We start from the raw sequence: 24,236 nt of genomic DNA, 5'->3' as shown, positions 1-24,236 counted from the left end.
GAGAGGGGAGGGGAAGCAGGCTCCCCGCCGAGCAGAAAGCCCGATGCGGGACTCAATCCCAGGACTCCGGGATCACGACCCGAGCCGAAGGCAGAGGCCCAACCCGCTGAGCCACCCAGGCGCCCCCGAGGATGTTTTCTTTAAAAGATTTCTTTGTTATTGAATGTCTTATGTATTTCTGTTATTTCTATTATTAATGTCAGCTTATGCATTTCTTCTATTATTTCTATTACTTCTCAGGTTCTACTGTTTTCTGTAGTCTGCAAAGAGGCAAATCATCTTCCCACAGTTCTCTTAGTTAATTCTTCTGGTCTGGAAGGCAACTTCTTTTTATGGACACTCAGAAGTTCCACATCAGATCCTTGGTCTGGCTCTGTATCCCTCATTTCACTAGCTCTGCCCTGTCTGGGGGCGGGGGCGGTGAGAGGAGGCGGCTAGCACAAAGCTAGGCTGCAGGCAACCATATTTAGGAGAGAAGTTAAGAGGCAGGAACTGTCTGGGGTCTCAGACCACACTGCTCTTCCAATACTGAGAGAAGCTCCTGATAGCTCAGATCAACTGCCTGGATATGGCTCTTTGGACAGTTTAAGCCAAACACAGCTCCCCTCCACCCCTATTCCTGTGCTCTCTGTCTCCCACAGCCCAGGATGTTATTGAACTCACCTGGCCTCTCTCCTCCAGTTCTGTTAGCATCACGATAGAGCAGGATTTCCACTCCCAGATCATTCGCCAGAAGTCCTCAATGGTGTGGAGAAGAGGGCCCTGGCTGGCGATGTAGGAGTCCTTCTGCCGGTAGCCCTATACAGACCAGGCCCATGGTAGGAGTAAGGTGGTTTAATTGGGAGGGGCTAGTGAAGAAGGCCACTAAAATGGGATGGGGCTGCTTGGAGGCAAACTCATCCCAGGCAGAACTCCCCTTTGGCTAAGGACCAAATCTTGTCTGAAATGCTGGTCTCTTTCTATGAGGGTGAGGGAAAGAGGGGCTGGAGCTAGGATGAAGAGAACAAGAATGGGAAAAAGCAGAGGCTTTCAGCCCTTGGCTGTGGTCTGTGCTATGAACTTTTCCCTCCAGTTATTACTGTAGTGTCTGCCCTGTTTGCCTCACCACCTTCTGCTCTCAGGAGCCTGACACACCTAGTGTGCAGGCTAGGTATTGGTTCTGTATTTCATGACTGACAAAAGCACAATCCTCCCAAGCACTGGGAGGGTGGCACTGCAAGGCCCAGTCAGATTTCCATGGAGGGTGGGGAGCTCTGGGGACACAGCCACCACTTACATCAATGAAGGATGCATTCACGTAGTCCGTATTCTCCTCACCCCTCTTAACTGGAATGATCACTCTGTTGAATTCATCTGCAGAAGGACAAAAGCTGTGGCTCCCCGATGGCACCTGCCCTCTCCTACCTCTCTTTCAATCTTTCCCTCCCACCCAGGCCCTGTGGAGGTATAATCCCAGCTGGGCAATAACGAGCCAGTTCCCAGGCCAGGAGGGAGAAACCTTTTGGCCTTCATGTTTTTGTTTTTTTTTTTTAAATTTCCAGAAGCCACTAAAAACCTAAGAGCAAAAAGAGGCAATACTCTAATTCTGGTCTCCAAGCTGAGAAGTGGAAGGAGGGATGGGGCACCAAGACTTTGGAGTGGGGAGAGGACTCTTACATGGAATGATCTGTAGAACTCGGTTCTTCTTCATGTTGGCTGGAAGGTTTCCAGTCCGCATCTTGTCATTCTGGATTTTAATTGACGTTAACTTCTGAATTGGGAAGAAAGGGAAAACATTCCTCATCTCTGTAACTTGGAAAGATGATGCCTGTCAGACCTGCATCTTTAGGCTACTCTGGCTGCAAAGTGCTCCTCCCTGGAGCCCTGACCTCCACTTCCACATGTTCTTTCTGGAACACCATTTCTTCTATCACAAGTTCAGCGAACAAGCCAAGAGTGTTTGGAAAACACTGCCTTGCGGACTCGTTGTGGACCCTTCTGGGATTCCCTGGAGCTAGAACGTGATGATCCTGGAGTAAGGATCCTAGCTTCATAGGAGGGAGTGAGCCTGCCTCCACTCCAGAGGCTGTCTTGGACTCATTAGAAAACCTTATTCAAATGCACATGCTCCCTTCTCCTGATTCTGAGGTTCCTTCTTGATCCTTGCTACTTAAAATGTAGCCCATGAACCAGCAACAGTCTCATGGCATTAGAAATGCAGAATCAGGCCCTAACTCTCTCTCTCCCTGGCAAATCAGAACCTGCATCTTAACGGGATCCTACAGTAATCTGTGTGCACATTCTAGTTAGAGAAGAACTACTTTAAGGGATGTGATCCTTCCCAATGCAACCCAGAATCTCTTCTTCTGGGAACAGTTATGTTGACAAGAGTGTGACATACTCCTTCAGTGTGCTGAGAACCACTATCTAATGGTTGACAGCAGAGGTCAACAACCTATGGTCCATGGGCCATATCTGGCCTGCTGCCTATAAAAAAACACAGCCATGGAAACACAGCCAGGCTCACCTGTTTATGTAGCAACTCCGGCTGCCCTGGTGCTACAGCAATTTCAAGAGAGACAGACTATACTGCCTGTAAAGCCTAAAATGTCTATTGTCTGGTCCTTACACAAAAGGTCTACTGCTTCTGTACATTATAATACGTACAATAATATGCCTGTTGTCAGGAGAAGTGGGCTGGGGGACTTAAACAAAATACCACTGCCAGATTTTTTTGTTTTGTTTTGTTTTTTCTTCTTTCCTCCTAACAAAACCCAAGTGATTCTAACATGCACGATGGGTTGAAAATGACTAAGTTATGAATAAAGGGCAAGAAAGCCACCGCTTTAACCACATACATATTTTACAAGGGGATTCCCCATTTGTTGCTAAATCTCTAAGAGCCAAGCATTCCATATTCCCCAGAGCACATAGATCCTTCAGTCTGAAAGAGGGAGTTCAGCTCCAACTCACCTTAAATTCCTCCTCTAATCCATTGTTGCTGGTCCCTGGAATTTTGTTGTAAATTTTCTGCAGATGTGTTTCTAGAGAGGTCACCTCTAGTTCTGTATCTCCATAGAGATAATGCTCCAGAAGGGCTTGGTATATGAAGACATACTGCATCTGAAATGCCATGATGCCCAAGTTCCCAGTTATACACAACATGTCTCTGTGGTGCCAGATGACCCCCTCCCACCCCCAAATCACTCAAGTCCACTTCTCCTTTGACCCTAGCAGGTATAAAATTATTCACTCGTTTTCTGGTTCAGTGAGGCAGGACTTCAAATGCATGAATCCCTGGGTTGGGGGGTATGTGCTTAACTTGGGAGGGAGGGTCCTACTCTGGCAGCCTCCTAGAGTGCAAGCCTGGAAGGAAGGACAAACCCAACTCCTGCTCTCTGACAGCACAGATTGAACAGTCTGAAGGGCTGTCAGAGCCTGGTGACATATGAAACCTGGGCCAGCCTCCCTCCCAGTGCTGTGCCCTTTGAACCCCATGTCCCAACCACCAAACTGATCCTACTGCTGCTCCTGGACATGGCTAAGCTGAGTCACAATTCTGTGGGCACTGGTTCTCTCAGCTGCTTGCATGCGTGCTTGCAGGACCTGTTTCTCATCCACAGAGTCTAGTGCAAATGACACATGCCTTTCCAACTCCCCTGTGCCCCATGTCTCCTTTAAGACATAGTTTATAAGGGTCCTTCATCACATTGCATGACGATTATTTACAATAACCTAGGAGGCTGAGTAATCCATGATGCTAGTAGGTGTTTTGGTCCTGGAATGCCCTCTGCCCACCTTACCCACAAATCACTCACGTCTGTTTGCACCATCTGGCAGCGCTGGGCCCGGATCCGGCTCACAAAGCCATACACGTCCACTTTCCGCTCTGTATGCATCATGTCCAGCATGGCATCAATGACAACAAAGGTACCTGTACGCCCTACACCCGCACTGCAGCCAGAGAGTAGGGGTGTTACTAGGATGGCCAGCATGCCTTGTGGAAGCATACAGGGAGGGGGTAGCAGAGGCCAGGACTCTTTCTTCAGGCCAGTACACTCTAATTCTGAATGGGGAATAGCTGGAAAACTGATGGAGCCAACAACCCCACTATACCTTTGGTTATCAGGACCAGGGAATCCTGATACTTAGAAAGGTGTGAAAGCACCAAGCACACAAAACACACTAAATCTAGCTTTCTGGCTTCATAGCAGTGGTCTCCCCAACCCCAGACTTGGAGGACTGCCCTTCCCTCTTTCCTCAAATGGTCTATCCCAGCACCAAAACTTGAGTCTGGCTGCTGCCCCAGGACCCTAACAGCTTATCTGCTCTGTGTCAGCCTCCTCTCATCAGCCAGGGCCCCTGTGTTTTCCTTTGCTCTGACCACGGGCACAGAATATGGTATAAGCGGGAAGCCAAGGGTCAGCCACACTGACCTGCAGTGGACCACGATGGCCCCTGCATACTGAGGGTTACAGGCTTTCACCTTCTTGAGAAACTTGAGCATGCCGATAGGGGTGAAAGGCACCCCAAAGTCTGGCCAGCTGGTAAAGTGGAACTGAGTGATGAGGCGCTGTGGCTTCCTGTTGGTCACGTCGCCCACCTGTGGAGTGAGGAGATCCTGTGTGTGGGCCCTGATAACCTGGGGCAGGGCAGTGCCAGGGGTAGGGAGGCTTAAAAGCCAGGGCCAGCTGTGGTTGTCAGTGACAATGGGGAAGTGAGAGTCTATCCAAAGAAAAGTTAACCACGGAGAGAGGATCTCTTCCCAGGAACCCCATGGGGTAAGGCAGGGCTCTCACAATTATTCTCAGCTAACAGATGTGAAACGTGAAACTCAGAGAAGTGACCCTGTCAAGGTCTCAGAACTAATTAACAGCAAGGTCAGAACTAAAATGCAGGTCTCCTGATTCTTGGTAAGGCCTCTTTTCACAGTACTACTGTGCCCCTTAGCTAAAGGCAAACTTTGCTCAAACTTCCAGGGTCACTCAGGAGGACCAAGAGCAGGGGCCACCACATCCCTGATGTCAAGATCCTTTGGAGTAAGAGAAGGTGAGTACCCAGAAGATTATACCACACCCGAGAGACACTTGGTTCATAACTACAATGATGAAACACTATCTCAATAATACGTTTTTCTCCCGGTCATGAAAATGCTCCTCCCTTAGCTTTGACAGAATTCCCTAAGAGCCCAGATGTCTGGTTTCAGAGCCCAAACAGACCTCAGTGATTCCTGACCTGAGTAAGAGAGGGGTAACCCAGTCTGTTCCACCTTCCTAGTAGTCAGCAGAGAAAGGAGGCAGGAGACAGTACCTGCTGAATGCAGAACTTCCGCACTGTGTAGTCCACCAGGACAGTCACATCCTCTACTGACACACGAATATTCCCGTAGGTCCAGCAGCCTTGGTCTGGCCAGTACTGGGCACATTTACACTGGAAAGGAACAGACATGCATTCCCTGATGACCTCAGACCTCCCGCCCCCAGCAGACATGAAGAACCTGAAGGAAAGGACCACAAAAGGCCAGAGAGAAGTCCCCAGAAAGCCCCCAGAAAAGGCCTCTTCTCTCACCTTGGTCCCTGCAGACTTATTTTACTGTTCTTTTTTCAAGTTTCTCAGCTTCCATCCTGTTCAGCAGTATCTCTTGACTTTTACATAGCCCCAGCCCTATACTTTTCCTTCTTTCCCACTCCTGTTCCCTTAGTTCAGGTCAAAATGGGCATTACTTGACCTACAAAATGTGCCCTTCCACAATACCCAGGTTATGATCTAGGGACAGGCCTGTCTGATCCCCTGGAACCAGCAACCTGCTGAGGGGCTTACCAAGGCGGGATGATGCCTTCTCTGGTGCCTGGGCCCTAAACAGCTCCTGAGAGTAAGAGGTCAGGTCGGAGGAAATGAACCTATAGCCCAGCCCTAGTGCTATCCCTCCTAAGCACTGCAGAGCTGCTGATCAACACATCCAACACCCCACGGTGGGGATCAAAGGAACTTAAGGGCCATTTTGAAAAAAGACTGTCATGAATGGGGGTTCCTCTCTGGAGCTTGATCCAGAGCTCAAGACTGGTTCTGGCCATGACACAGTGATAGGGCTGGCCAGGCACAGACTTGGTGGCCAGAGCATGAAGAGAAAAGAAAAGGACCAGTCAGAAAGCTGCTTGCACAAAGATCAGGCCAGGGCCTCAGATTCCCCCTTGCACCCCATAGGGTCTCAGTTTATAGAGCTCCATCTGCTGACTCCGAGGAGGTACAGGAAACCAGGAGAATGAGGGACTGGAGAGGCGCAGGGAAAAAAGCTCCTCTGTAGCTTTTCCTTGGCAAATGGCCCAAATCTGTCTTCTAGGTTGTTTTGAAACCACAGTGAGTTGCCTGACTATCAGACATGGGGAATGTGCCCTCGGCGCACCCCTGAGGTTCATCTGAGACCTCCAGGCCCTAAGAAAGTCTAGGAAGTGCACTGGTCTGGGTTCTGTCTGGATGACTGGCACAGAAGCCACAAAGGATGCACAAAAGAGGGACACCCCAGGCTCAAACAGGAGTTCCTCTGCTGGTCATGCCTATCTAATTTCTTCACTCACCTCCTTTCTCTCCTTCAGGTTGGTCACCATGACAATGGTGGCTGTGTTTTGTTCCCAGATCATCCTCCAAAAATCATTCACTGTTTCTTCTTTTGGTCCTAAAGTAGTCAAGAGCAAAGATGAGGAGAGCACACACCAAGGGGAAGAAATCTTCTGGGAAATTGGGAACATTCATTCCTGACTTTTGGAAGCCTACGCCCACATGTTCTCAGCTAAATATCCAATCCATCTATCCAGTCACCTACTAAATGAACATTTCCCATCCACCCTGTATGTGTCAGGAAGTGAAGGGGGCTGGGAGGCTGTCAAAATGTAAAGAGAACACAAATAATGTCTCCCAAGGATATTATAGATGAGGATTAGAAATCATTAACTCTCACTAAATACCTATGATATTGGTCAGCCAATGAGCTAAGTGCTTTATATCTCATTTACTCCTTCCTAGCATGCTCTAAGGTAGGTGTTGTTAGCCACAGAGATGCTAGGTGGCTTGCTCAGGCTAGAATTTAAAATTTACTGCTATCCAGTCTTTTCCAAAAAGCTGCTGGGAGATTTCTAAACAAAACGAGAGTGCAAACAAAGAGAAAGAAATGGGATCTAACAGGATAGAGGCTAATGGAATTCCTTGGGTGTTGGTGAAGGAAAGGCTCAAGATGACAAAGGATAGAGGGCAACCAATCCAGAATGGAACTGAAGAAATAAGGTTCTAGAAGAATCATAAGATTAAAAAAATTTTAAAAATTAAGCCTCATGTTTCTGAAGGTACTGAGAGGAAATAAATATTTCTAATGGAGAGTCTGGGGGGAAAAAGTGCTAGGTATATACAGTGCTAGGTATACAAAAAACTAAGTAAACAGGATAAAGAAGGTAAGTATTCATTTGGAAAAAGGAAAACCAAAAACTGTATAAAACATCATGTATTAATTCAGTTGTATATATTAGTATAATAATAATAACAATGTAAGAAATATTATCTTAGCTCTAAATTGTGATTTAACTCTACTGGGAGAATGGCGGAAAGGGACATGTGTATGCATGTATGTCTGAGTATAAGACAGTCTGTAAGATGATTAAATAAATTATCATCTGTCATAAGAAGTCATCAAGAGATAAAAATGGTTGTATTAGAGTAAAAAAGTGAAGAGGAAATGGGGGAGAACTTTGTTTTTATATGCTTTGTAATACCCTTCTGACTTTCTTAAACCTTGTATTCCCTTTGGTAAAAATAAAAAAAAAAATAGTAGTAAGAAAAACAAATAATGACAGGGTGGACATATGCCAACAAGATGTACAGAGGTAGAGTTGTTCTACTGTCTAGCAAGGTCAGGAAAAATCTCTTGGGGATGGTGACATTTAAGCTGTATGTTGGGGTAGATGAGACGGAAAGGAATTTAGAAAGGGGATATAGGGAGAAGAAATATTCCAGGCAGCGGTGCTGGGGACAGCAGCAAGAAAGAACATGAGATGTCCAGGGACTGTAAGGAGTTCAATGAGGTTATAGTATAGGGTACATGGAGTGGTAGAAGATGGAGGGGGAAAAACAGGTACCAGAATCTAAAGGGGTAGAGGCCAGGCTAAGGAAGGCTTATTGTATAAATAATGGAAATTTGTTGTAGGATATCCACAAGTCCTAACAAAAGCTTTACATCAGTAAAGGCCATTCTGGTGGAAGAAATGTAAGGAGCAAGGTTGAGACCTAGAGGTCAATTATTAGTAGGTTACTACAACCGAGCTGGAAAAAAAGATGGGGATAAGGCAGTGTCAGAGAAGATGGATTTTGGAGAAAGAAATAAGAGAACCACTCATATTCAGAGCGAAGAACAGGCAGGAAATCTGGATGATCCCAAATCTGGTTTGGTTGATTAGATGAACTGCCTTCCATTCATGGTGATAGCTAGAGAAAACAGGAAAAAAGCAGTTGCGGGGGCTGAAGAAGACAGATTTTTTGTTGTTTTGTTTTGTTTTGAAGTAATCTCTACACCCAACATTGGGCTCAAACCTACAACCCCAAGACCAACAGTCTCACGTTCTACTGACTGATCCAGCCAATGCCCTAAGGCATATTTTAGTTTTTGATGTTGAAGAGTCTGTGGAGGTATCCAAGTGGTGAGTTAGAAAAGTTGTTTGAAGAGGTGCCTGGCTCGCTCAGTCAGTTAAGCATCTGCCTTTGGCTCAGGTCATGATCTCAGGTCCTGGGATTGAGTCCCACATCGGGCACCCTGTTCAGTGGGGAATCTGCTTCTCCCTCCCTCTCTGCCCCAATCCCCTTCTTGTGCTCCTCTCAAATAAATAAAATTTTAAAAAAGAAAAAAAAGGAAGGAAGGAAGGAAGGAAAAATAGCTCAGAAATTCAAGAGAGTCAGCAGCCAGACAAACAGAGGTGGGTATTAGATGAGTTCTCTCAAAGAGAATACAGAGGAGAAGAAAAGAAGGGGTCAAAAAGAGAATGTTGGAGGTCTTCAGCATTATTCAAGTTCAGAAAGCAAATGCCTGGGATGAAGACTAAGGACGAGCAGATGGAGAAGCAGAACTAAGAAATGGTGCCATGAAAGACAAGAGTGGAGTTTCAAGGAAGTAGTCATCCACAGATTTGGGGAGAAACTATATTTAAGAGGCAGAAGGATGAATAAAAGTCAGAGAAGAAATATTTAGAAAAGTGAGAAAAACCAAGACTGAATGTCAGGAAATAACAGGAGAATTTCAAGGAGTGTGAAGTACTGTGGAGAAGCTCAAGAGGAAGGGGGGTGTGAGAAAAGATCAGAAAATCATAGGTGACCTTACTTCAACAAATATTTTAGCATCAACAAGGTCCCATGGCAAATAAAGAGAGGAAGAGATTGCACATTGGCTACTCGTGCTAGAATGATCACTGAGCAGGTGGCAGCTGAGCTGGGCTTCAGAGGGTAGACCTGACTTAAGGTCAGAGGGTGAGAAAAGCAGGGCCTGGTTAGGCAATGGCCAGGCCCCAGTGGAAGACTGTAAGGGCAAGAAGGATCTAAGGTTTTTCTTAGCCACCTTATTTTACTTCTGTCTCTGTTTTATCTCTACCATGGTACTTGTCCCAACAGAACTTTCCGCAATGATGAAAATGTTCCATATCTGCACTAATATGGTGGTCTCTAGCCACATGTAGCTATTAAGCCTTAAAATGTGACTAGTATGATTGAGAAACCGAATTATAAATTTTATCTAATTTTAGTTAATTAAAAATTCTAATTTTAAATAGCCCCAGTTGGCTAGTGGTTATTGTATTGAAGAGCATAGCCACTTAACCAGAACTTCTGTTAATTTTGGTGCAAACTGTCCTCTACCAACAAAGGGCCCCAAAAAGACATGGACCATCTCCTGTTTTATTCCTGTACATATCCCTATCAACTAGGCCAGTGCCTGGCACATAACAGATGGCCAATAATTTACATTTGCTGAATGGCTAAATAAATGGGCTCTGCTGGACCATAATAACATCAATTATTTTGCAGTGCAGCAAACAACATGATATTTTTACTAGGATCCCAAAGATGGAGGACACTTACTAGGGACACTTACTAGCTATGGAAATGTATGCAGAGCACATCTAATGTAATGGCACTAGGTCCCTGCTCTAAGGGTTCCTAGACCACTTTTCTGTAAATAACAGAGGAGCTCAGGCCCAACAACAGGGGGAGGAGATGAGCCAGCCTGGACCCTGTGAGGTGGCCAACCCTCTCGGGAGACTGAATCCAAATTCAAACTCTTGAGAAGCCTGGCTTGCACCTAAGGTTCCCATCAGGCCCTAAGACAGAGGACCTCATTAGAGAGTGTGTGTGTGTGTGTGTGTGTGTGTGCGCGCGCGTGCGCGTGTGTGTGTGTGTGTGTGTGTGTAGCCTTCTCCAGTCTTTTTTATGCACATATACAAAAGGACTTCTTTAACAGGATCCCTGGATACTGTCATCAAGATAAAGGCCCTTAGTTATAAATGTGCAAGGCAGATTTTATTTCTTTCAGATGATAGTGATTACAGAAAAATTACAGCATTCTGATTAATCTATTTAGCATCTGCACCAAAAAGAAAAAAGAAAAAAGAAAAAAAAGAAAAGAAAAGAAAACCCACTAATGAACTAATGGTTGAGCCCAAAAGTAGAAAATGATCATTACTTTACCTTGTGCAGCAATGAATTTGTTCTTTTCTTGGTAGCCCTGAGGGTAGGGTGGGGGAGAGGTGAGGGATAAAAAGAAAATGAGAACCAAAAATGGATAGGAATGAATTTCCAGCTCCCAGTTAACAAAGCCTCCCTTGTGAAAAGGTCCAGGCAATTAACAAGATTTCCATTCTAGAAATTTCCGAAGGATTAGCTTTGGATACCAGGAATCAAAAATTACAAAGATCACATGGTCTAGGTTGTTTTCTCAAAATGAATTATTAATGAACACTGGTGTAAGAACATCCAAATACCAACACCTAGGCTAGACCCTGTTCCTGATACCTTCTTAGCAGCTGAGAGTCTAGGTGTCAGTGCTAACCCTCCAAGGCAGAAGCATGTGTGGTGGTTCCATGGATGAAGCTGGGTCCACATCAGGAAGGAAAAGGGGTTCTTTTCTTTTCTTTTAAGGAGTTATTTACTTGATAATCCTTTACCCAGGTCCAAAAACCTTTGGGGAAGAGCCTGTGGGTATGTGGAATAGTTCCTAGTGTTAGACAACTGGGTTCCTCGTTACAGGTAGCAGAAGACAAGAAGCAAAGGGGCCTGGTAATGTCACTGAACAGATACGGAGCCTTGGAAAAACTAACTACTGGCAGTATCTTTCTTTTCCAGTTTTTACTGTTTTAGTGATACAACTTTTCAACATTTTTAAATATAGTGTTCACTTGAAAAGTCCTAGGTAAGTGAAAAGTCCTCTGACTGAAGAATTATAAATGACCTGTTGAAGACAGCCATAAGATGGGCAATGAGGGAGGAGGCAGCTTCACAAATGGGACACCATGTCACACCAAGATGATGGCATGAAATACAAGTCTGCAAGGCAGTGGCAGAATAAAGGAAGGGGCCTGAGTCTGAGAAGCCATGTCTTATTGTAGTTTAAAAGAGAGGAAGACAGGGCTGCTTGCTAGCACAGAAGGAGAAAGCTTCAGACCCCGAGAGATGGGCATATTTAAAGTCAGTAGTAAGAAGCTTGTTAAAATTTTTCTTGAGAAGGGGAATTTAAGTTTCTACAAGTATTTTTAATCATTAGAAGACGGAAACTGAGAAAGGCTTAATTTGTTTATAACTAAAGTTGTCATTAAAACTGAGAAGCTCTTGGGAATGTGTTAAGCCAAGTCATATCCCTGCTCCACAAGAAGGCACTAATTTCTCACAGGAGCATGTGGGCCATGAACAGCTTAACAGCCCTGCTGGAGGGCCCAGCCCCAAAGTGCTTCTGTCCCAACCAACACTGTTCCATATGTCCCCTATGAATGCATGCTGACATTCTGATATGGCAGCATTGCTTAACCGATAAGGTATAGCTAGAATGAGGCAAATCTACTGCTCTTCCTTGTGTTATGATCAAGAAAAAGATAAAATGTGGCTCCCTAGTTCCTGAGAAGTCTTTGGATTTTCAAAATCAAATCGTTGGCTAGCTCTAGGTGGTAGCTACATTCCTATCTGTTAAAAATAAAAACATTCCTGAAGGCCCTACTCTTAAAACATCTAGAGTTAAGTGAGGAAATTAGTCCCTCTTAAGATTCCAGGTTGGAAATCCACTTGCCAACTGTGCCACTGTCTGTTTCATCATCTCCTGTAACTAATGCCAGGTTTGCTTTTGAACCTTTGTGGTCTCCAACCTATAGGTCTCATTCCACCCCCCTGCCTGCTGCTACCACTCCACAGTGCTGAGTACCACTTCTCTTCAAGATTCCCATTTGATCTTAGCTCTCTGTGCAAGAAGGGCTTGGTAAGGGGTTGCCAAGGGTAGAAATGGGGATTAACTATAAATGGACAATAAGGTTCTTACTGGTGTGAACAAAACGTTTTTAAAAGTAAGCGGTGGGGCACCTGGGTGGTTCAGTCAGTTAAGCATCTAACTTTGGCTCAGGTCATGATCTTAGAGTTCTGAGATGGAGCCCCTGTGGCAGGCTCTGCGCTCAGCAGGTAGTCTGTTCTCCCCTCTCCCTCTGACCCTCCCCCCACTTGTGCTCCCTCCCTCCCTCTCAAGTAAATAAAACCTTTAAAAAAAAAAAAAAGGAAGAGACGCAAGTATCTTTGAGGTTATGAAAATATTCTAAAGTGGACTAGTGATGGTTGTATGTATCTGTGAATATACTAAAAACCACAGAGTTGTAAATTTTAAATGGGTGAAAATTATGGTATGTGAATTACACCTCAGTGTTTTGTAACCTGCTTATGTCACTTAGCATAAATCTTTAAAGTTATAACATGTATCAGAATTTCTGCTCTTTTTTGAGACTGAATAATACTCCACTGTATGCATATACAATATTTCACTTCTCCATTCATCCACCGAAGGACACTTGGGTTGATTCCGCCTTTTGGGTATTGTGATTAATGCTACTGTGAACACGGTGTGCAAATTCTATGGGTATCCTCTTCACACATCCAACTTCAGTAGTCAGGCTTGCTCTTGTTAGCTTGTGCTCACTTGTGCTCTCTTTTTCAAACTTTCTTTACTGGCTCCTCACACAGCCTATAGAACATACTCAAGTCTCTTGGACCATTTCTGTAAATATTGCTAAATCACCATTAAAAAAATCTCCCAGTTTCAGCTCTTCCCTCAGGCCTTGGTTCAGAGTAGACATAACTAACCAGACTTACCTAGTGTCAGATATTCTTGTCCTGTTCTTCTCCCTTACTTTTACTCAAGATGGTAAGACCTGCTTTTGTTCTTACTTATCTGAATAAGCTCAAAAAGGATTCAGTGACGCTTATAGAAAAGTACACCTTTAGATTTCCAGGGGAAATCTTTTGGAATGACAACAGGGTAAACATAAGAATACATATGAAACTATCTGATCTTTAAAAAAATTTTTTTAGTCTTGGACACCTGGGTGGCTCAGTGGGTTAAACATCTGGCTTCAGCACAGGTCATGATCCTGGGGTCCTAGGATTGAGTCCTGCATTGGGCTCCTTGTTCAGCAGGGAGCCTGCTCCTCCCTTCTCCCTCTGCCTGCAGCTCCTCTGCTTGTGCTCTCTTTCTCTGTCAAATAAATAAAATCTTAAAAAAAATTTTTTTTTTTTGGTCTCTTAAAAAATTTAGACTTCTCAGGAAAAACTTGAAATGACAAATATTCCTTCTAATGTGAAGTTGGAAAGGAGCCAGCAGATGGCAGCCAATGGTCATTCAAGGTAATAATGAGAAAACCCTGAGTTCCTTACATTGATGAATGAAGCATTGATGTAATCAGAATCTGGAACTCCTTCAACTGGTGTCAGATGGACTCTAGAGTGATCATCTAGGAAAAAAAAAATTAATGTTTCAGTTAATGATACAACCAGGCCAGCTGAGACATCTGTGCCTATGTGCCTTAAGATATCACTGAAACACTGTTTATAAGAGCAATAATTTGGACACATCTCAGCCATCATTCAGGGACTAGTTAAATAAATTAAGATGTACCCACAACAAGGAACGATAAGGAGTTGATAAAAAGGAAAATGAATATTTCTGTTTCTTGACAGATGAACTGCCAATATACACTGTTAAAAGAAAAAAGTCAAAGCAATGTAATCAGAATACTAATTGCTTTTTAAAAATATACATAATATGGGACGCTTGGGTGGCTCAGTTGGTTGGATGACTGCCTTCGGCTCAGGTCATGACCCCGGAGTCCCGGGATCGAGTCCCGCATCGGGCTCCCAGCTCCACGGGGAGTCTGCTTCTCTCTCTGACCTTCTCCTCGCTCATGCTCTCTCTCACTGTGTCTCTCTCAAATAAATAAATAAAATATTTAAAAAAAATATATATACATAATATGCATATACCCATATATGAATTAGAAGACAGGAGTATCTATAAATGTCTCAGAGAGTGGTCTCTAATATATTATGCACACAAAAATACACCGGAAATTTTTTTAAAGGATAAATTTTTCTTGAGAAGGCAATTAAAAAAAAAAGCAAAATTCAAACATTTTGCTGTCACATCCCACTGGATTATGCATATCCCATTCTGCAGACCACTGGCTTAGACAAATGTATGTTATAAGGTTATAAATCAACTAATTAGCAACGACTAACCCTGGGAAGGCGTTATGAAGAAAACTCTGTATTAGGATTTCTTTGCCATAAGCACTACAAAAAACCATAACAACCATGCACATCCTATCCCAGTGAAACTGCTCCTCTTGACCTAGAAACTTTAGGCCTGCCACAAAAACCTGGTCAAGCTCCCTCGCTGAACTTTATAAGCACCTGGGTCACTCTGGGGGACCATAAAGTCTCTTCCCGCCCAAAGGCTCGACCATACTTATTACCAACCCTCCTATGATCAATCACAAGATTCTTCCCATCCTTAAAAAAAATCTGGCTAGAGATGTAGTTTAAGATTATATGCCAGAAAACTCTGCAAACACTCACAAGGCAAGATGTTTACATATCGATTTTTTTCCTTGTTTTCCTCCTTGGAGGCAGCTTCACAGGTGGCTTGGATAGGACAAGCAGGGAGAGCCTAAAAGGTTAAGAGAAATTAAAGGAAGTTACTAACAGGGATAAATACCAAACATGCAAAATGCTGCACCACCCCACGACATGACAGCAAGTTTCTACCCTAACTTGGGGGACAAAGATGGGCTCAGGTGAACACTTGCAGCCTAACACAGAAGAGTGCACCTCTCCTCTAAACAGCCTGCAAGCTCCTTAGAGTTTAACGCCAAGAATCCGCAGGGGGCAGAATGCCCTTACTGTTACTATATGCGCAGCATGCTCTTTATATGATTACTGTGTGGTTAGGGACCTGTTTCAATGCTGGGTCAAAATGGACCACCCCTGTAAACAGGAATGGGGACATAACTAAAGGGATGGCCATGTTAACCAACATGCAAAGATGAGAAGCATCTCAGAGTGAACCACACAGGAGGGGTCTGAATGGTCAGCTGAGTTAGGCCCTCTCTCGGGACCTGAAGGGAATGACAGCCCAGCTTTGAGTACCATGAGGCAAGGAAGCAAGGACAGGCAGGTGGGTGGGAAGACATTCACATGGACGCAGCAGTTAGGAAGCAGAGGATTTGAGTGAGTTGACATTGAACCTGCAGTAGTTTTGGAGCAAATGTAAATTAGCTAGTAGTGGGAAGTGTGTGGATAAAAATAAGTGGTCTGACATGAGATAGTCTGGACTGTATGAACTTAAAATCTGTTAAACTTTCTAGGACCCGATTTTCTCATCTTTAAAACTGGGTTAATAATATCCGCCACATAAGAAGTAATTACCAAAATCTCAAGTCTAGTACAGAACAAGCATTCAATAAATTGGTTTTATAGAAGTGGGAAGCTAAGCTTTACTATTTGAACCACTTTCCTCTTACGTGTTCCATATATTCAAAATTTAAAAAGCAAGGAAGCAAATAGTTCAAAATTCCAACCCAGACAACCTTTCTGACAAGTAATTTGGAAATATGTTTTATGAACCTTAAAACTATCCATGCTTTGACCTAGCAACTCTACTTTTGAGAATCTAGGCTAAAGAAATAAAAATCTCTTTGTTCACATTATTTACTTTATTGTCATTTGGAAGGATCCAAAACTGAAAACAACCTTAGTATTCAGCAGTAGGGGAACAGTTAAGTAAGTTATGGTTCATGTATTACTTTTCATTTGTTTTTTTCAATAGATATAGATTAGTACCTATTCGGCACCAGGATAAATACAGAGCAAACAGTGGTGAATCAATCATATACACAGTTCTTGTTCTCAAGGACAATACAAACTTGTGAATGAAAGACATTAAACAAACAAAACATATGAATTACATACCATGAAAAATACAATGAAAGAATAGAATGCTATTACAGAAAGTATCAGAAAACCTAAGATATACCCAAATTTAGATTAAGGGTAGTTCTCTGTGAGGAAAAAGGAGTGTGAAAAATAATATTCTAGGCAATGAGACCAGCATCTATGACCCAGAGGCAGGAGAAGGCCTGGCTGTGTGAGCTATCTGAAAGGTCAGTGAGAGTATGTATTATATAGACAATGTGGGTGGTGGGGATGGCAAGAGGAAGTGGACGAGAAGGGTCTGGCAAGGTTGGATCACACAAGGCCATGTAGGTCCCTGAACAGTGACTGAGTTTTATTTTAAGTACATGAGGAAACCATTAAAGGTTTTTCAACTGCAATCCAGTTTACATGTTAAAGAATCACTCTGGCTGCTATGTGGAAAAGGGACCAGGAGGAAAGCGAGAATAGGAACATGGAAGGAGGATGGTATAAGGAAAAGATGCATCTGACATACATTCTGGAGTTAAAGCTGGAATGAAGGGAAGGTGGGTTGGGGCAAGAGACAGGAATAAAGGATAACTCTCAGGTGCCTACCTTTGATAATCAAAAAAATATATTAAATAAAAGAAAAGCCAGTCTAAAAGCGACTTAATTTTCCAGATAGATGCAAAAGCTTTAAGAAGGGAGCAAATACACTTCCTGGGAACTAGCAAGATCATGGCAGGAGAAATTAAAGTGGAAGACCCTAACAGGAGTCGGGGTCTCATAGTCTGTCTGCCTTCAGTTACTCAAGAGAGTTTCCTTTCAGAGTTAAAACGCTGCCAGTTCTGCATGTCACTATACTGAGAAAGCAACTCCTTGGACCCTATGCTGCCAATACATAAAGGGGAAAAGAGAGTTTCCTGGGCTGGACTCTAACACACAGAACAGAGACGTTACTTAAGACTGGAACTTCCCAGTTCACTGTTGGTTTGCCTTCTTCCAGACAAGCCAGATTTCCACAGGTTTCCACCCTGGTACAGGGAAGAATGAGATACAAGTTTTTAATGCCCTCATGACTAAGCCAGAGGCATTTTTCCATGTACACCCTTGTCTAAAACGATGTAGAACAGAAGCAGTGACAGCAAGACTCTTGAAAACAGTCCTCAGGGGTCAGTTATGACTATGACCACACCTCATAGTCCTATCAGCATTCCTAGCTCCCCACAGTCATGATGAAGAAAAACTAGGGTCTCCAGTCAGGCTGAAACCCCTAAAAGGAAAGTCAGGAAGCAACAAGAGCCACTGTTATTGGCAAGAGAAAACAAAGGGCCTCCCTAGAGAACCTGGTGTCACATGCAAAGGGTCAGACTGAACAGCCTACGGCAGGGATGAAAACAAGGTGAACCCTACCTACTCTTTTAGTTTCTGCTCTGAAAAACCTAGCTCACAGAGCTAGGCACAAGCAGCTGACCCGGAAGGCTACCAGATTGTTAAAATCCCTAGAAACACTAGGAGGCATCAAAGACCATTTCATCCCTTGCTTAAGCCTTTACTGGGGACAAGGCTATGTATGATATTATTTTTTTTTAATATGTCAAGTTTTTAAAAAAATTCTTTTTCAATTTTTACATTTAAAGAAAAGGATATCCATCATACAACTTAACTCAGAAGTTCCCTTTGGGCCCTTTCTCTTCATATCCTGTTTTTTTTCCCCTCCCACAACTTAGAATTACGTTTTACCTTCACCTTGCTTTATCTGTATTCCATACATTTTGTATTCTCAAACAATATATGTATTTTTTTATCAGTCTATTTTTGGAATCGCAATCAAATGGTGACTTTTTTTTTCTTGCCCAACATTATATTCTGAAGACTCCCTCAGGCTGTTACAGGTAGCCAAAGTTCATTCACTTCAACTACTCTGAAGCACTCCGTTTTGAGACCATACCAACATTTATTTATCCATTCTTCTACTGATGAATATTTGGGTTGTTTACAGTTAATAATCCTGCCTTGAATACTAATTTTATGTGTTTCCTCATGCACATGTACAAGTATTTCAAGTATTAGAATCTCTAACCCTCACCAAGTAAGGGCAAACTGTTCTTCGAGACCGTCGTTCCAATTTACACTCCCCCCCGCAATATTAAGGGTTCTAGTTGTTCTGGATCTTTACCAACATTTGCTACTGTCAGACTTTAAATTTATCAAATGTAGGCTTAATTTACATTTGTCTGATTATTAATGAGGTTCACCATCTTTCCAGAGTTTACTGGTCAACAGGGTTCCCCCTTCTGTGAGGTACCTAGTCAAGGGTTTCCCCTGTATTTCAACTGGATTGCTTATTTTCTTATTAATCTGCAATTCTTCATTCTAGATACTCATTCTTTGTCTGTACAAGTGTTAGAAATATATTCTACTAAGCTTGTGGCCTGCCCTTTCATTTGCTTTGTCATATTTATGGATAGAGTTTTGCATTATAAGGTAGCCAAGTTGATTGATCTTTCCCTTTATCAACATTTTAAATCTTAAGAAATCCTTTTTTGCTGTGAGATCATAAGCATTTGTTCCTCCATTACTGTCTCTGCTTCAATGTTTTGTCTTTTAAATTTCAGTATCTACACCAACTGGGACCTATTTTTTGTTTGGTTTGAACCAATAACTCAATTTCATTTCTTCCCATAGGGTTACCCAACTGTCCCAGCACTAATCATTGTAAAGACCATCCTTTCCCCCACCAAAACTGCCATGGCATTTCTGCCATAAATAGGTTTCCACTCACACATGAATCTGCTTTGGGGCTATTTTGTTCCAGTGGTCAATCCATCTATTCCAGTGCCAATACACAACTGTCTTAATTTTATAATAATTCTTTATATCTGGTAAGGCAGGTCTCCTCACCTTGTTCTTCTTCTTCAGGAATGTCTTGACTATTCTTGAATCTTTTCTCCTCCATATAAATTTTAGAATCAGCTTGTCAAGTTCCACAAAATACCTGTTGGGATTTTTATTGGAATTGCATTGAATCTATATATCAATTTGGGGAGAATTGACATCTTTACAATATTGAGCCTTCTAATCAATCCACTGATCTTAACTCTTCACTAGTTTAGAATTTTTATTTAATGTCTTCAAACATTTTTATAATTTTCTCCAAAGATTTTGTTAATTTTATTCCTAAGTACTCTACATTTTGGATGCTATTGTAAATGGCATCTTTTAAAAAATTATTATCATTTTTTGGATAGTGGCTTGTGTACAGAAATGCATTAATTTTTTATCTTGTTTTTGTATCTATCAACCTTGCTAAAGTAACTTACTAATTCTAATAATATATCTGATGAGTATTTGAATTTCTTCAAGGACAATATTCTCCTCTGAAAAAAATGCTTATTTCGTTTCTTCTTCTCCAATCCTTAACACCTTTCATTTCTCTTCTTGCCTCACTGTGCTGCCTAAGATCTCCAGTTCAGTGCTGAGTCTCATTCTTTTCTAAATCTGAATCCCCCTGCAAACACTCTAACTGGAGAGTCATCAGTGTCTCAGCACTCTGCCATAATGGGCAATCTGCTCCCTTATAAGGTAGTTCATTACATCTCGGAAAGTTCTCTTTAGAAGGACCCAAAACCTAGACACACATATCTTTTGTATTTCCCTTGTTCTGACTAGTGGAAAACCCAGAGCCTTCTCTGTCCCTTGGAAACCCATTAACCCACAATTCCTTGGACTACTGAATTCTGACAGTTCCTGCTGATTCCCATAGGCCTTAGGCTCTTACTCATCTATTTCGAGACAACTCGTCAATGTAGAGGCCATTCTGCCTCCACCTCACTCAGACGCCACACAGTTCCTGTCACCAGATTACACACACATGCTTCTCCACCTGGAAGGCAGCATTAAGCGGTCTCTACAAGGACGCAGACTTGCAGCGGGGAGGGTGTCACATCTTGCAATTCACAGATTTGGATCATCTCACTGGCTCCACTCTTTCTTCTCTGTCACCTATCCCTTTCCTCTCAGGAGATAACTATGTTTTGCTTTTTTAAAAAAACAAACAAAAAACACCTTGAATGCTTTAGGGATCTCAATAGGTGGCTTTTTAAAGTGTCTCTTTTAGATAAATTCAGTGTTTCTAAGACAAAAGCTGGTCAATAAAAAAATTCTAGCTTGGGGCGCCTGGATGGCTCAGTGGGTTAAAGCTTCTGCCTTCAGCTCAGGTCATGATCTCAGGGTCCTGGGATCGAGCCCCACATCTGGCTCTCTGCTCAGCGGGGAGCCTGCGTCCCTCTCTCTCTGTCTGCCTCTCTGCCTACTTGTGATCTCTGTCTGCCAAATAAATAAATAAAATCTTTTTAAAAAAAAATTCTAGCTTATAACTCTAGGGTGAAGGCCATCACCTAGAACTTTCAACCACAGTGGGGGGGCTTCATGGAAATGCTGCACACTCTCCTTTTAGCCTGTCAAATATCTGAAAACAGCTGTCATGTCTTATGCATATTATTCCTTCAGCTGTTCACCTCCATAATCCAATTTTTCTCCAGAACAATTTCCCATTTAGTGATATTCCTTTTCACAGAGACTTGATCACAAGACTCTTAGCAAAACTCAAGCTGGGGACACCAACTCTTTATTCTACATGCTATATATCAATTAAAGTACAGTGGGTATTATGCTAAAGTCTGTTAGTTTCATTTATCATATTAAGAAACTGTTTTGTAAAATGTTATGAAAAGAATATGTTTATTATAGGGGCGCCTGGGTGGCTCAGTGGGTTAAAGCCCCTGCCTTCGGCTCAGGTCATGATCCCAGGGTCCTGGGATCGAGCCCCACATCGGGCTCTCTGCTCAGCAGGGAGCCTGCTTCCTCCTCTCTCTCTGCCTGCTTCTCTGCCTACTTGTGATCTTCACTTCTCAAATAAATAAATAAAATCTTAAAAAAAAAAAGAATATGCTTATTATAAAAGAAAAGTCAAATAATTCAGTAAAAAATAAAAGCTCATAGCTCCAGACTTTAAAAAGTATTTCTGGGGGGCACCTGGTTGGCTCAGTTGGTGGAGCATGTGACTCTTGATCTTGGGGTTGTGAATTCAAGCCCCATGTTAGGTGTAGAGATTACTTAAAAAATAAAATCTTAAAAAAAAAAAAAAGTATATTTTTAAAGGGGGATTATACCAATGTATAGTCCTCTGCAATGTCTTTTCTCCCAGAACAGTAACTTAGAAATCTAGGTTCAGACATTTATTTTAATGATAGTATAAAATTTCATAACGGATACAAGAAATCATTTAGCTAATCTGCTATTTGATAGATATTTGCTTTTCATTTTACTTTCTTTGCTATTATAAACAATGCTGTAATGTTCAGGAAACACATACTTGGTTTTGGGTCAGAGTCCCAGAAGTTAGGTCAGATAGTGTAAACATACGAAATCTGACTGATATTGCCAAATCATCCTTCCAGTGCTATACCAATTTAAACTTGTTCTACCTGTGCATAAGAACATCTATATCCACAGGTCTCTGCCCATACTTGATACCAATCTTCTTAAATTTTCAAAACTAACAGGCCCAAAATAATGGTTAGTTTTAATCTGGATCTCCTTGATTACTACATGTAGTTCAGCTTTTCATAGGTTTATAGATCATTTGCTTTCTTCTGAGAACTATTAATTTTTCTACTGCAACGTTTAGTTCTTTCTCACAGGTCTATAGCATCTCTTTATGTTTTATGAAAGTTTCTCTTTCTACCTGTGGCAAACAGTTTCTCCCAGTTGGCCACATTTTTTTTTTTTAAGATTTTATTTATTCGAGAGCATGCAAGCAAGCACAAGTTGGGGGTGGGGTGGGGTGGGGAGAGCAGAGGGAGAGGGAGAAGCAGGCTCCCCACTGACTGAGCAGGGAGCCCAATGTGCGGCTTGACCTCAGGACCACGATATCATGACCTGAACCAAGGGCAGATGCTTTACTGACTGAGCCACCCAGGCACCCAACTGGCTTTTTTATGGTGTCACTTTTCATAGGAATATATAATATTTTAATGTATTTATTATCTTCCAATATATTCCATTGTGCCTTCTGATTCTTGTGTTTTGCTTAAAATAGGCTTCCTCACCCCATGATTATAAGCGTATTATTCTGGTAGACACAAATTGGTGTGTTTGCCCTAAGTGTTGCTGTTCTCTTCCCTGCCAGGGCTGGATGCAAACGCAATTGCACCTGAGCCACACTGTGCCAATCCAGATTCTCAGGACTGTGAAACCAAGAAAGCATAGAGACCTCCCTAGAGGGCCCCAGAGCCAGCAGGATAGGGCCTGTTCTGCCCAAGGTTTGGTAGTCTACCTCAGCTTTTGATTCTGTCAGCTTCTCCAAAGTCTTCCCAATTAATGATTTGGGGTTGTTTATTTCTTAATTTGCTTGAGTTTTTTTTTCCTTTAATTTATTTGACAAGAGAGAGATCATAAGTAGGCAGGCAGAGAGGGGGTGGGGGAAGCAGGTTCCCTGCCGAGCAGAGAGCCTGATGTGGGGCTTGATCCTAGGACCCTGAGATCATGACATAAGCCAAAGGCAGGAGCTTAACTCACTGAGCCATCCAAGTGCCCCGACTTCTCTTATTTTTTTAAAAAAAGACCTTTAACTGACTTAGCAGTTTTCTATCAGAGAGGGGTTGTGGATGAGAGACTGAGGGGAGAAATGTGGGTGATGTGAGCCTGATTACTGGGTTCAGATAAAGGGAAAGGAACTGTCAACCAGTTTTCAGGACAGGAAAGAGCAAGCCACTCCTAGTTCACAACTGCACTCAGTCACTTTAGTTACTGCTTCCAGTTGCCTGGGGTATGTTTGAGCTTGTGGGAAAGAGGGAGGGGAAGCCCAATTAAAAGGAGATGAGGAATGCTGAAATCAAGGGGTAGTGCAATTCTGACAAAATCAGATAATGAAATAAGGAAAAGTCCAGCTCTGATATCAAATGTTTATCTCCAAAGACAGCACAAAACTTAGGCCCTTTCTGACTGTGCCATGTGTTTTGTTGAACCAAACATTAAGATTTCAGTATCTTGCTGGATGCCGAACGTTAATGCCAGTAGGACACCTATGTTTCCTAGGCCACTCATGTGAAAGCCAGGGTCTTAAGTGAGATGACAAAGGTGCTGAAACAGAGGAGTTGGAGAAAGCCAACTGTTAATCCTCTCTAGTATGCTCTCTACTGCGCCCTGCTTTCATGAAAAAGACAACTGCCCCGTGACTCCGCTCTCATCGCTCATGGACAATCACGACGCAAGCACAACACAATGTGGAGGTTAAAATACATAAACAAAAAGAAAAGCAAACAGCTGATACTTGGAGGAAACTGCAGTAATTCTTTTAGTTGGATCATCAAAAATAGTAGGAATAGTTGTTGATACAGATTTTGGAGATCTTAGACCAAAGAGGGAAGAGCATCATTTTTGGGTAAGGCCAAATTTCTAGTTTGGTATGGTTAACTGAACTTCTGCACATAGTATAACAGCTCAGGAGCCTGGCCACAAAACGGCAGGCTAGGCTGGCCAATGGAAACCTGGAATGAATGCTAAAGTCAGCTAGGTAACCATGAAAAGCCGAAAGCCCCTGGCACAAAGTGGGGGATTATCAGAGCTACTGGGGTTCCAAGAGACTCAGTCTTCCTGCTGACACCTTCACTGTGTCCCTGATGGGATCCACCAAGCGTGCCTTGCCAGAGAAGGCACACATGTGAGGAAAGCACTAGAATCTTTCAGAAGTGCTTCAGTGACTGTCTTCACCAGAGTGAGATGCTCATGGA

General features: G+C 42.8%; 1 protein-coding gene across 3 annotated transcripts in view; it reads right to left on the bottom strand.

The window, feature by feature from the left end:
• PTPRA (protein tyrosine phosphatase receptor type A) overlaps window positions 1-24,236 on the bottom strand; it is a 150,342-nt gene that overhangs the window by 16,473 nt on the left and 109,633 nt on the right. For 2 of the 3 annotated variants that reach the window (XM_032859047.1, XM_032859048.1), the window contains 11 exons: window positions 15,106-15,196; window positions 13,906-13,982; window positions 10,693-10,729; window positions 6,555-6,652; window positions 5,290-5,409; window positions 4,416-4,582; window positions 3,798-3,933; window positions 2,953-3,102; window positions 1,657-1,750; window positions 1,277-1,353; window positions 664-798 (listed from right to left, as the gene is read on the bottom strand). In XM_032859047.1, coding sequence (XP_032714938.1) covers window positions 664-798; window positions 1,277-1,353; window positions 1,657-1,750; window positions 2,953-3,102; window positions 3,798-3,933; window positions 4,416-4,582; window positions 5,290-5,409; window positions 6,555-6,652; window positions 10,693-10,729; window positions 13,906-13,982; window positions 15,106-15,196 — 1,182 coding nt within the window. Of the gene's footprint in view, window positions 1-663; window positions 799-1,276; window positions 1,354-1,656; window positions 1,751-2,952; window positions 3,103-3,797; window positions 3,934-4,415; window positions 4,583-5,289; window positions 5,410-6,554; window positions 6,653-10,692; window positions 10,730-13,905; window positions 13,983-15,105; window positions 15,197-19,344; window positions 19,439-24,236 lie in introns of all 3 variants that reach the window. The other variant, XM_032859049.1, reaches the window with a different exon arrangement.

This window comes from Lontra canadensis, unplaced genomic scaffold, assembly GCF_010015895.1.
Source record: "Lontra canadensis isolate GAN:19392208 unplaced genomic scaffold, GSC_riverotter_1.0 scaffold16, whole genome shotgun sequence".
Lineage (NCBI taxonomy): Eukaryota > Metazoa > Chordata > Mammalia > Carnivora > Mustelidae > Lontra > Lontra canadensis.
This window is presented reverse-complemented; position numbering and strand designations above follow the sequence as displayed.